The sequence below is a fragment of the Nakaseomyces bracarensis genome, assembly GCF_045282275.1.
Source record: "Nakaseomyces bracarensis strain CBM3 chromosome Unknown Scaff6_1, whole genome shotgun sequence".
In the NCBI taxonomy this organism is placed as follows: Eukaryota; Fungi; Ascomycota; class Saccharomycetes; order Saccharomycetales; family Saccharomycetaceae; genus Nakaseomyces; species Nakaseomyces bracarensis.
The window spans coordinates 359,427-372,211 of record NW_027263967.1 but is presented as its reverse complement, the minus strand read 5'-3'; the positions used below and the strand labels follow the sequence as shown (position 1 = coordinate 372,211).

Genomic DNA, 12,785 nt, shown 5'->3' with positions numbered 1-12,785 from the left:
ACCTTACACCCATAAACTCCTATAGAAAAAAGTTTTTAGCACTCATTATAATTAACTTCCTCATTAGGAAAACCTACAATTTTTCTTTCCACTTCTAAACTTATAGCCGGGTAAAACAAGTTTTCAAGAAAAAAATATGGAAGCAATCGAGTAAATGCCATAGACAGATTCCAATCTCCCTATGACTAGTTACACTACCATCCTCACCACTAGAATCCTTTAGCCTCGCCATTACAACCCTAGCCTCAGCTTACCCCCCCTCATCCTCTCAGTCTAGCTTCAGCCTAGCTTCAGCCTAAGCCCACTGCCCCCCCCCTCCCCGCCTGCCTAAACTCAGATCCGTTAAGGAACTAAAGTCAATACACATCATCACTAACGTAATATCCAACACCCTCTTGTCGTGGAAAAGCTATGCACACTCTGGCAGCAAAATCTACGACACCGAAACCTTTTCTCTGCGCACTTTCTCTCCAGACCACCCTCCACCTCATCGTAGCCACTGCGGCCGTTTTCTGAAAATGCCCATAAAACCCAGATCCGGGTAACGAACTCGCTCTAATTTTTTTTTTTTGGCCCGTTTTGCTGTCAGCAAGCAGAAGACGATTTTTTTTTTTCAGTCTCTCTCTGTTGGAAAAGCGGAAAAAAAATTTTGGATAACTTTTGATGAAAAAAAAAATTTCTTCTTTAAAAAGGTATATAGTGTATACGTTATTTGTATTCTATATTTTATATCTTTGAATCCCTAAGCAAAGACAGTTGATTGGAACAAAAATGGTATGTTTAAGGCGTATATGGAGAAGAGCATGGATACTTAACGGAAAGTAAAGGAAGTCCTGAATAGAGAAATTAAAAAACAGAAATAGACTGAATTATTATGGATTCCTTTATGAACTTATTATTGAAATGCTTTAGAAAACTTGAAATAAGAGTTATTTACTAACTGCTAATTTATCCTATAAAATAATGATTTGAATTTTAACGAAAAAAACTGAAACAAAACCAAAAAAAAAAACAGACGAAAAGAATGGTAAGATTGAATATAATGGGACCTATAGAATTAGAAAAACACAAAAATATATCTTTATCTCAAAAGGTTACACATTAAATGGCTTAACAATAATACAAGCAAACAATATTATCAAAGAAAAGAATAAACACAATGCTATAATTAGAGAAGATTGATTATGCAATATGCAAAATGAAACGATAAACTATAAAGATAGAACATGTTCTTTATGTGGCGAAATTGTAGTGATAATAGAGAAAGTAAGAGATGAGATTTTTTTTTTGATTTTTTGGTAGTTTCAGTTGGTTTCTTTCATTATTTTATGATAATAATTTTTTTTACAGGCCGGTGTTAAAGCTTACGAACTAAGAACCAAGTCTAAGGAGCAATTGGAAAACCAATTGTTGTCCTTGAAGAAGGAATTGGCTGAATTGAAGGTCCAAAAGTTGTCCAGACCATCTTTGCCAAAGATCCACACTGTTAGAAAGGACATTGCCCGTGTCTTGACTATCATCAACGAGCAACAAAGAGAAGCTGTTAGACAACTATACAAGGGTAAGAAGTACCAACCAAAGGACTTGAGAGCCAAGAAGACCAGAGCTTTGAGAAGAGCTTTGACCAAGTTCGAAGCTACCAGAATCACTGAGAAGCAAAAGAAGAAGCAAATTGCTTTCCCACAAAGAAAGTACGCTATCAAGGCTTAAAAATATTGAACAAAATTTCCATAAAATGAATAATTTAATTTAGTTTTTTTTATCCAAAACAGTACCTTATTTTTTTGTAGATCTATTTTTAATCTGGTAGGTATAACTTTCATAATCCAATACAAACTCATACTATAAATAAGTATTCCTCATATTTTTTTTATTTTCCTTATTTAATGATTGATGGTATAAAAAATTGATCATAAATTCGAATATGATATGGTGAATAAAAATTATGCTATTGTATGTCTATTTTAATTTTACTGGTAAAAGTACCTATATTTAAAACTAATTATGGATAAGAGCAGTGAAGACCTCTAAAAGTCAAAACACACAACTCTAAGAAAAAAAAGGAATAGCAGGTAAATCAAGAAAATAATACCATATGAATTTAATTCATATCTATAAATAATTTTTATAGTATATTTTCAATTTCTGGCCTCTCTTTTTTGCCTTTTATAATCTTCAATCCTTTGTTTCAACTCGATATTTGGAATGACTTGTTCAAGCTTCAGAGGACTTCTGTTGAAGGGGTCTGTCGAATCACTTAACAAATGTGCTTTGATCGTGCTTCTATCGATATTAACCTTGGATGTGGGTAATGTAACAGGATCTTTCATTATTGTATACATTAATGGATCCAAAAATTCATCAGGTGCATCTCCATATTCCATATCTTCCTCTTCTTCTGCACCCCTTCTCTTCTCAGCAACTTTAGCCATTTCTAACAGCTTTCCACAGAATTCAGGAGATACTAGACCAATTTTACTTTGCAGAATATGGACTGCCCTTTCAAAAAACTCTACTCTGAAAGATCTGGTATCACGAGCGACAGCACTGATGAACTCATCCTGGTCAGCTAAGTTTACATAAACAGTGGTCAAGGCCTTTAGTAATTGTTTTGGATGGAATGAGTATTTTTCAGGCTCTTTAACCTTTAGTTCTCCACACTTTGGACCAACCAATGATACGAGATTGTAATTTAGCATACTAGCCAAACGGTCGACGATTTCTGAACTACAGAAAGCGCCAGCAATATCACCAGTGAAAATCTCAAATAGTTTCACTGACTTACTTGCCAAACCACAGGAAGACTTAGCTTGTCTTTCTGCTGACATTAATTTAGATTGCAATTCTTGATCATTTTCTTCCCTTACTGGTTGCCCACCATTGGCTCTATTTTCTATTTCTTTCGTTACATTGTGTACTTCAGCCAAACTGCTTAGACCTTCATCTAATAAGAATGTTAAATCGTTCAGCATACGAGCAACGAATCTAATAAAGAAGTCCATATTATTTTTTGATTGCCATATCAATTGTTTTTTGTATATTGGCACTTTAGTGTACAACTCCTCCAATATAATCGAAATGCTATATCTACTGTTGAATTTATCATAAAATTGAGAAGAAGAACCAGTCTTTTCAACAATAACGTAAAAGTCTAATAGAGCGTAAAGTAAGTTATGCTTAACAAGGTCATTATGTTCGAAAGTCTCCATCATTAAACCAGGTGTGTTATCATTCAGAGGCATAGCACCAACGCTAAATAATTGCACAAGTTTACCCTTCAAATGAGGATTTGAGACGAGTTCTGGACAACGAAGTACAGTGGTACCAAATTCAATAAATGAATGGATTCTTGGGTTCCTGAATATAGGTGAGTTGGAGTATTGAGCAATGTATAATGAATAATTGATTGGCCCTTCAACGCAAAATTCTGGATAGTATTTGAATGGAACAGGAGCATTTTGTCTCAGATACTCAGCATTATCGACATTTTCAACACCAACTTGGTCAGGTATTAGAGGAAGTTTTAATGTTTCTGTAGGATATTTATGGTGGGGATCTATTACTCTCATTAAAAATGTTGAAGCACCACAAATAAAATCAAAGACTTCTAGTTGCATATTCCTATGGGCAAAGAATCCTTGCAATGCGTACCTAATAGACTGCGTGATACTTAAAGTTTTTTCCATTTGCTTTAATTGCATTGTGGCAAATGAAGCAAAAACATCTTGTGACTGTGCTGCTTGTTTAATTCTCTCTATCTCTTCCTTTAATCTTTTTAATTGAGGTGATATTTTTTCATCGTATAACAAGGTACCACCAAGACCGTAATGTAGATAAGTCAAAGTCAGAAAGAAGCAATCAGAAATAAAGTTAGGTTTTGATTCAACATCTTTCTTGTTTTTGTCATAAAATTCATCAGCCTCTTTGAAATCAGAGTTCAAACGTGTTTCCCCAGATAGGTCAATGTATAAATTTAGTGTGTTAAAGTAGTTTACATCAATTTTGTCTATCTTTTTGTATGAAATGTCTAGAAATGGTTGTGAAAACTTGACCAAGACGAGAGTAATGTTAGTCATAAAGGCATTAGATGCCAACTTATTTTGATTGGCATGGTCACCTCTTCGTAGGTGATTTTTATTAACTATTTGAGCAAAATAACTGATCATATCGCTTCTAGACTCCTCCGAACCTCTAATGATCTTATCAACAATGAAGAACAATCGTTCCACTACAACTTTGTGCTCTGCTTGAAGGGATTCATGAATGATAGCGGTCTGTTGTTTTGATCTTTCCAGGTTATCTCCGTAATTTCTCAATGCCACGTTAGGATTCAAGGGCGATAAAGTCAATATTGGGCCCATGATAGTTGTCTTTTCAAATTCATTAGGTTTACAGTTGTAATCTGCAAAGAACCCATTGATCTTGGTAAACATTGCAGCTACGGGCTTGAAAGCCAGGAACATCTCAAATATAGTCAATGTGTTATTATATGTCAATGCATCATTCAAGTCGAAAGTCACTACGTCTCTAGTCAAGTATCCCACCAAGGTAGTGAACACGTTCTCTACAAACTCAAATAGAGATCCTTCAGCATTGGCCCTCTCAATGATCCTAGGGATGAAAGTTGTGTAGTCATCTACCCTTTGTAGTATCGACTTGATATAGTTCTTGAAGTTACCATGCATGCAGAACTCCTCAATCTGGAACGCCACGAGCCCATACCCAACAAGTAAAGTCTCTATCTCTTCAAAAGTCTGCTGTAAGTCACTTGCCTGCTTATACTTCCTCTTCTGCGCCATCGTCCTGTTATAACACTCCTTCAAATACGCAAACGGTTCACTCAATCCCTCGTTTCCAGTTAGCTGTGCCAGGATAATCCCATCCACGTTCTGTTCCGTGTCCGGCGGCAAAACCGCATACTGGGAGTTACCGGAAGACGACTCAGACAGTCTCACCTGAAAAACTTCCTCAATCACATTCATTATAATTAACAGCGCTTGGTTTAAGGTATTTGACACTATGCTAGAACATGATAAATTACCAAAGTAGATGAAATGCTAGCAGAAATAATAAGCACAGCGCACTCTACTAGAAAGAGAAAGAGAGAGAAAGAGAGAAAGAGACGATCTTGCATAGTAAGGGGAAACTGGTCTTTTATACGATAATTCCACATGATATAGTTGTATACAATGACAGATCACAAGATAATTAGTATATAATGATACATCACATGTTCATCAGTATATAATGATAATACACGTGACTTAAATAAGATTATTTTGCTGTTTTTAAACCAAAACAGCTGGAGGGCAATGATGTCTTTACTAAGCAAGTCTTACTGTCCTCTCCCCCCCCCTTGTAGTAATAATGTTTATTACTTTTCGTAAAAGATTTTATATATTATCTTGGTATTTTCTCTCAAGGTAAGAACCGGGGGGAATAAAAAGGGAAATTGAAGAAGCTATCCAAAAATTTAAAAAAAGGCCAGAGAAAAAGAAGAAAGTGATTGACTTTTGGATTTGCATGAAATACTAATATCAAATTGGCTCATTCCCTGTATAAGTTATAAAACTATATTAAATATAATTGAGTTGGGATATCTAGTTTAGGCAGAGAGTCAGAGAGAGAGAGAGAGAGAGAAAGAGAACCGTTGAAGGAACAAGCCGTCATAAAAAAAAAGAAAGAAAATAATAGAAAAGAAAAAAGAAAAGAGAATCAAAGACGAGGACAATAAAAAAAACCCTAAAAGCTATTTATAATATAGACAAAGGGAAAACTGGTGTGGAACAACTGTTATTAACTTAGAGCTAGATTTGATATTCTTTAACTAAACGTTGAATTAGTTTAACAGAATAAAGGGATATAGAACTACAACAACAAAAGCAAATTAAAACAACAAAAACTAGTTTTATTCCCTGGATTGGATACATAATAATACAATAAAGACAAAAAAAAATTCGGAGTGTGTATAAAGAGACAATGAAGAGTTCAGTAGATTATGAAGAGCTCGGTTTGACTCCAGCTATGCTTACTGCGTTATTCAAGCGGCCCCATGATCGACAATTTGTCATTGATATGGAGGCCTCGGTGTTGAATTTTGTTGACTCTAAGCAAAATTCGTTGGAGTTAAGGCCGATGAATTCATACTACCGGTTGTTGTCACATCAGATTGCTGAGTACCACCATCTAAGACACGTTATAGCCCGGAACAATGAGAGTTGTGTTATATTGTTTAAAGTTGAGGAGACGCAGAAACTTAAGGGGACAAAACCAATGTTGAAGGATTTAGAACCCGTATTCGTCAATGAACCATCTTCCCCGGACTCACAGGATGCCATTGCTGATAATGAAGCCCCATCTTTAGAGCAAGAGAATCCGGTGGTGGCTTCTGCAAAGAAATTTAAGATATTGAAAAGGGAGAAAAGTAAAGATGATGATACAATTGTCAATGAGAGCAGTAGTCAAGAGAACTTGACTTTATCTTCAGATACAAGGGAGACCTCGTTGTTGGAGTCCAACAATTCAAGCTCTTCAGTACTACTTGAAGAAGAACGTTTGAAAAAGGAGGAACATTACAATCAAATAAGGCAGAACTTATTTGAATCTCAAAAATCTGATGAAAACGAAGCCAATAACGAACCCGATGATATGACAAATATTGACGAATTATTCCCTAATAATAAAATCGATAAAATTGCAGACTCCAAGGAATATTCTGCACCATATTATAGAGTTAAGATTGTTCAAGATAAATTGGACACATTCAACGAATTAAAAAACGGGGACTCACCCCAACCTGACGATTTCCAGACATCTCGCCATAGTTTCATGTCAAATCAAGAATATCAAAGTCACCAAAAGGGGTACCAGAACCGAAATGTTAGGAGGTCCTTTCATAGTAGTAGTAATTCTAGCATTAGCAATATGAGTAATGAATCTAGCAATAATTATAAGCATAAGAGTCGCAGTGGAAGTTTTACGAAGCGTGGTGGCTTCCATTCAAGGAGATCCTCTTATAATAACACTGATCATAATAGTAGTCATTATAATACATATGCCCCACCGGTGCAGCATAATCCTGCGGCAGGGTTTTCAATTCCGTATATGATCTACCCTCCGCAGCAGCAGGTTCCATTTCAGCCCATGCCTTATCCAGGAATGTATCCACCAACTGTACCCATACCAATGGATACGCCAGGTAGTATATATAATGGATCTAATCCCTATATGTTCGGTGCTCCATATACTCCAGGAATTGATGGTATTGGTGGTCCATCAGGAGCAGCCGCTGGCGGCATGGCTCCGAACATGAGCCCGTATTCACCAAACATGAGTAATGGTGGGATGCCAATACCTCCAATGATGGGGACAGGAGTACCAAGGTATGGAATGGCTCCATATGGCTATAGATATCCATATAATAAAAATGTGAGCGGTGATTCTAGAGGTTATTCGAGGAAGTACTCCAAAAATTTCCACAAGTCTAAACCCCCCCAAGTTACAGAGGAACAGAACCATGCTAATTCTTCAAAGGACAAGCCAGATTCAGATAGCGATAATGATAGACAAAAAAAGGGCTATGATTTAAGCCAAGGGAGATCGCAATCTAATACAGCTAGTTCCTTTAAAGTGACAGAAAAATCAAATCAAAAGTCTCTCAGCGATGATATGGATGCATTATCAATATAACGGAACAACGCCTAAAGATTTTTAAAAATAAGGAAAACAATTGATCTTTTATATCTGCATTATGTATGTAATATTCTCAGACTAGAAATCGTATATAATCAGTTAAAAAGAAAACGAACTTTGAAACCTAAATATTACATTTTATTGATACCTAAATATTTTTAGTTACGAAAATATGGTTTATTTATAAGATTGCTATATTAAATATAAAATGTAAATTTGGTAGTATGCTAATATTCATAGATTATAATCTTAAAGAAACAAAAAACTAAAAAAAAATTATAACAAACTATAATTAAATTTTTAAACATGTAATAAGAACTGGGGGTATCTAGTAATCATTTCTTAATAATCTCAACACCCCAGTTAAGTGTCAAATGAGTAGTCTTGTCATCATCGATGAACTTTGAGACTGCGCTGTAATTACCTCTAGCTAAGAAACCGCTTGGTGCTTCACTTTCTGGAAGTTCGACCTCGTAGAATGGCTTCTGTTTAGTGTTAGGTGCGTAAGAGCCCAGATGGTCGTCGATCTTGTCCACGGCAATACCAGCCTTCTTGATATACTGCACGTATCTCAAACCAGTGATGATCTCGTGCTGAACTTTGAAGGTAATGCGTAGCTTATATATAGACTTCTCCTTCACTTTGTAACGCTTCGATGCAAGCTCCTTAATAGTAGTCTCATTGGTCAGATCAAATGTGATTGGCTCAGGCTCGGTATCTACCAACAGTTGGATCTTCTGTATCACAACTTTTCTGATATCGCCTGGATATTCAAGCGGCAAAACATCAGAAGAAAGCCCAAGCGACTCCTTCCACTTGGCTAGAGACTCATCCTCTGCATCTAACTTCTTATACTCATCAACAGTCTTCTTCGCAGAGACCTTGTATTGATCATCTTGCAACGAATCATCTAACTCGTTAAATTCATCAGCCATCGCTTCCCTTATTTTTATTGCTTTTTTTTTGGGATCTTCCTCTAAAAAGAATTATCTTATAATGATATAGAATTCAATTAATCATTAACATAATCCAATCCTTGGAAAGGTAAGGACACAATTGGTTGGTTGAGTTGTTTATTCACGTTAAAATCACAAAAAAAAAAAAAAATAAAGCCCACGAAAAGAAATCAAAAACAAGGCCCTTAAGAATGCACAGAATTCCACGTATCAACAACATATTACTCCTCTGGCTACGGCACTTTCTGTGCCTCCCAAAATCACTCGTTTACAACACCAAAAAAAATAATTAATTGTGCGTTGGTGGGGATTCGAATGAATGCATCTCGTATAATGGTATATATTTGCCGATGTGGGTTTATAATAATAATATTAATCTGTTAATGGTAACACAAAAGAATATTCTTTGGACACAAAATGGGATATTTTATTTATTGTTTGATGGGACAAACAAAATGAAATGTATAGTCTTTTTTTTAATGTTTGTGGTATAATGTAATTTTTTATTTTTTTACTGTATTAAAGATATGTTGTAGTAATATATGTATTAGAGGATGTCTACATTTGCTAGGGTTAATTTGGAGAGTGATAGTCCCTTGGATATAATATTTAATGTTGATGAAGGAACTGGTAATGGCGGACAGGAGTTGGGAGTGGAGGAGAAAGAGAGATACTTCTTACCACAGGATAGTAATATTAAGAGTGTGCGAGAATTAGTTATTGACACACAGACTAAGCGTAAGGCTAAGGTGGGGAATCGGTTTGTGGAGAGGATGGAGGATAACTTGGTGAAGTGGAAGCCACCGTTATCGTCCAACCGAGGTACCACGATGGCCATTGAAGGTATACATCCTTACCAAAGAGAGATAAACGAGAATGAGGTTGTTACCTCCGAGCGTATTGCAACCAGTGCCAAATTATTTGACTCGTTTACTCACTGGTGGAAGGAGAATGCTAGGGGTATATTGGATGCAAGACGGCAGCAACTCGAGGAAGAATTTTTCAGCTTTTCAGATTTCCAGGAACAAGACCGTGTGATTGAAGTCACTGTAGCACCCACCATACCTGAAGAAGACATAAGGGAGTATGGTGATAGTTGTGATCTTAATAATGACGATGCATTATTTAGGCAATTTATATCCATGGATCGAAACCAACCTCTCAATGAGGACATAATGTTCTCTTCAGCGTCATCAATATCCTGTAGCTCGCAACATACATATTTGGCTGGACCAGCAATACAAACACCACGAGTTGCCCTCCGCAATAAGGTTAAATCACAGGAGATATATGCTCAATCTTACAATCGTCCAATACCACCAACATACCTGCCGCAGCAACAACCACATATTCAACAGTCGCCAGTAACAAGTCCTCCACCTTTACATGAGACTTGCACTTGGACCAATTGGTTATCCGTTATAAAAGAGTGTATATCAACATAGAAATAGAAGAATGTGTGTGTATTTTAATTAGAGGATATTTATATTGTTAAACTTTTAAATAGCTTATAGAACTTATTTATCAACTTGTTTTTAATGTTTAGCATGCAATTACAGTAATATTAAGATCTTTCCCATCCTAATATAATGCCCATCTAATCTGTAAATTCTATTAGGCAGGCAAAGCATAAATCCTAACTCAAACGTATAAGCTTAGTTGTTTATATTGCATATAATAACAAAATATATTAAAGAAATAGTCAGCCGTACGTTAGACACAAAAAAAAACGGTCTGGTCCCTCACAAAGAAACTGCCGCACAAACCCTAAAAAATAACACTCTCGAGGTAGCTGTTTTTAATATATTAATGTTTAATTTAGAAATAAAAAAAAATTCTTTGGGTGCTGTTGTTTCTGTGCCATTCAACAATATTTTATTGCAATGCCTAGAGAAAGTGCCGTAGATCGATGAAGGGGAAACAAGAAGGATAGGATACGATCCATATAGTCTCAATCTTGTGTATAAGAACATATTGTCTTTTTATTGAATATTGTGTGATTGAATAAAGATTAGGGCTCCTTTTACTGTAGGCGAGGTTGTGTACGATTATAAATTTGTTTTGTTCCAGTTGAAATTGATATAGAGGATAATACTATTGTGGATTGAAAGAAAAATAAATACGATAACATGGAGCGAATGGTGAGAGATGTGGCTGGTAAGCCCGATGATGTTGCTTCGAAGAACCAGTCTTCAGGGGATAATACGGGGAACAGTCGTTCGTATTCGGATGCAGGGAATGGTGTGGAAGAGCACAAGAAACGGAAGACGTTGCTTAATCCGTATGGGTTGTATCCGAGCACTGTGCCGCCGTTTGTGTTGGAGGCAGACTTTAGGGAAGTTAATGGTATTAGCGGTTCTGATGATAAGGAAGTGAAATGGGCTAACTTTATTGGGAATATTGGGTCTAACGTAGCGTACTCTACTGACAGGCGGTCTGCTGGAACAGACTCCAGTCTTGAGTACAGCCGGAATGGGCTTGGCATTGGTAGGACTGCCGCTAGAAGTCGAATGCGGGGTACTGGTATAGCATCGATTATCTCTGCCGATAGTGCTTGTAATGCTGAAGAGGATAGAGGGCTCGAATTGGTGATACCCGAAGATGAGTCTATTGACCAAGTGGAGATGGACAAGAGGAGGAAAATACAAGAGGAAATACTATACGATTTAGATACAGAGTGGAAAGGTGGAGAAAGACTGGACGCAGTATTTAACTTTTCCGTAAACAAGGATTTTGAGCTTAAAACAGATAAAGATAAAGCTGACTGGGTTAATTACATCTCAAAAGTAAAAGATGCTTATTATAAGCCTACTAAAGAAGTTTCTAACGGAACAGACAATTCCTCCTTAAGTTCAGACAGACAGGTCGATGGGAAGAGTGTTAGGAGTGGGTCCTTAGATTGGATTGAAGAGCTAAATAAAGAAAAGGAGAAATGGAAGAGACTGAAACAGAGGAAGCTACAAAAATGGAAACCTGCTCTTTCAAATTTATTGTTTTATAACCAGTACTTACCTCTCGGGTTCCGTATAGTCATAGGCATACTATGTCTTGTTTCCCTAGGGCTAGCAGTGAGAATTTACCAGAATTCGGATGCCACCATCGATAAAATAGATGGTAGTGTACCTCAACAGCCAAGCACAATTATGGCAATTTGTGTCAGTACAATTGCATTTGCATACACATTATATATTGCTGTTGATGAATTTTCCGGCAAACCGTTGGGTCTGAGGGACCCTTTAGATAAACTGAAATTGATTTTGCTGGATCTTCTGTTTATCATCTTCGCAAGTGCCAATCTAGCACTCGCTTTCAACACAAGGTATGATAAGCAATGGGTTTGCACAGGTATAGGTCCCACTATCCAGGACACAACCTACCTCTATCCACGAATTCCCTACATCTGCCGGAAACAAAAAGCACTAGCGTCATTTTTATTTGTTTTATTATTTGCATGGGTAGTTACATTCTCCGTAAGTATTGCGAGAGTAGTGGACAAAGTTCATTCTATGTCCATGAACTAATCACCACTACAGCCAAAACAGAAAAAACACTGCCACATTCATTTCTTCCTTATATATTTCCATATTCTTGCCCATTATATCATTTTATGCATTAACGACAACATTTAAGAATAATATTGCTTATATCGATAATATTTTAATTAAGAATATTGTATATTACTGCTTATAATATATCTCTTCATACGATACGTACTCTCTATTTAGTCGGGGGAGGGAAGGGCAGTATGAGAGAAAAAAAATTAAGAAATTGAGGAAAACTTGCAAGCTGGTGAGATCTATTTGTAACTGAAGTTCAAAGGTCCTTTCTGATTCAGCGTTCTATACAGTCTGTATAACTGTTTGATAGAAGGAATTCAATACATTCAGATCATAATACTTCCTATTTTATCTGACTAAGATATCAGCATCGCAAAATCAACGCTATACAAACTCGAATTCGTATTTCATTTTTTGGGAGGACATATATATTAAGATTGGCAGTAAATATCCTATCACCAATATACGGTCTGTTAAAAAATTACACAAACAGAATAGCCTTTTTATATTTGAGAATACAAATACCAGATCTATCGAAATATTTAACAATTGTTTCTTTTTTTTTTGCGCGCCTAGAGGT

General features: G+C 36.3%; 5 protein-coding genes across 5 annotated transcripts; 3 read left to right on the top strand and 2 right to left on the bottom strand.

The window, feature by feature from the left end:
- Positions 1 to 2,138: 2,138 nt before the first annotated feature.
- Positions 2,139 to 4,982, bottom strand: UFD2 (ubiquitin-ubiquitin ligase UFD2; the record flags this gene model as incomplete). Its single annotated transcript, XM_071051551.1, has 1 exon — positions 2,139 to 4,982. One exon carries the CDS (start codon positions 4,980 to 4,982, stop codon positions 2,139 to 2,141), a length of 2,844 nt encoding a protein of 947 aa, XP_070907580.1.
- A 997-nt stretch (positions 4,983 to 5,979) lies between these two features.
- Positions 5,980 to 7,689, top strand: RBS1 (Rbs1p; the record flags this gene model as incomplete). Its single annotated transcript, XM_071051550.1, has 1 exon — positions 5,980 to 7,689. One exon carries the CDS (start codon positions 5,980 to 5,982, stop codon positions 7,687 to 7,689), a length of 1,710 nt encoding a protein of 569 aa, XP_070907579.1.
- A 338-nt stretch (positions 7,690 to 8,027) lies between these two features.
- Positions 8,028 to 8,627, bottom strand: RDI1 (Rdi1p; the record flags this gene model as incomplete). Its single annotated transcript, XM_071051549.1, has 1 exon — positions 8,028 to 8,627. The coding sequence occupies one exon, from the start codon at positions 8,625 to 8,627 to the stop codon at positions 8,028 to 8,030; it is 600 nt and encodes a 199-aa protein (XP_070907578.1).
- A 575-nt stretch (positions 8,628 to 9,202) lies between these two features.
- On the top strand, positions 9,203 to 10,093 carry RNJ42_01383 (uncharacterized protein; the record flags this gene model as incomplete). The annotated part of the gene is made up of 1 exon (XM_071051548.1): positions 9,203 to 10,093. One exon carries the CDS (start codon positions 9,203 to 9,205, stop codon positions 10,091 to 10,093), a length of 891 nt encoding a protein of 296 aa, XP_070907577.1.
- A 684-nt stretch (positions 10,094 to 10,777) lies between these two features.
- SRF1 (phospholipase D regulator) lies at positions 10,778 to 12,169 on the top strand (the record flags this gene model as incomplete). The annotated part of the gene is made up of 1 exon (XM_071051547.1): positions 10,778 to 12,169. The coding sequence occupies one exon, from the start codon at positions 10,778 to 10,780 to the stop codon at positions 12,167 to 12,169; it is 1,392 nt and encodes a 463-aa protein (XP_070907576.1).
- Positions 12,170 to 12,785: the final 616 nt, after the last annotated feature.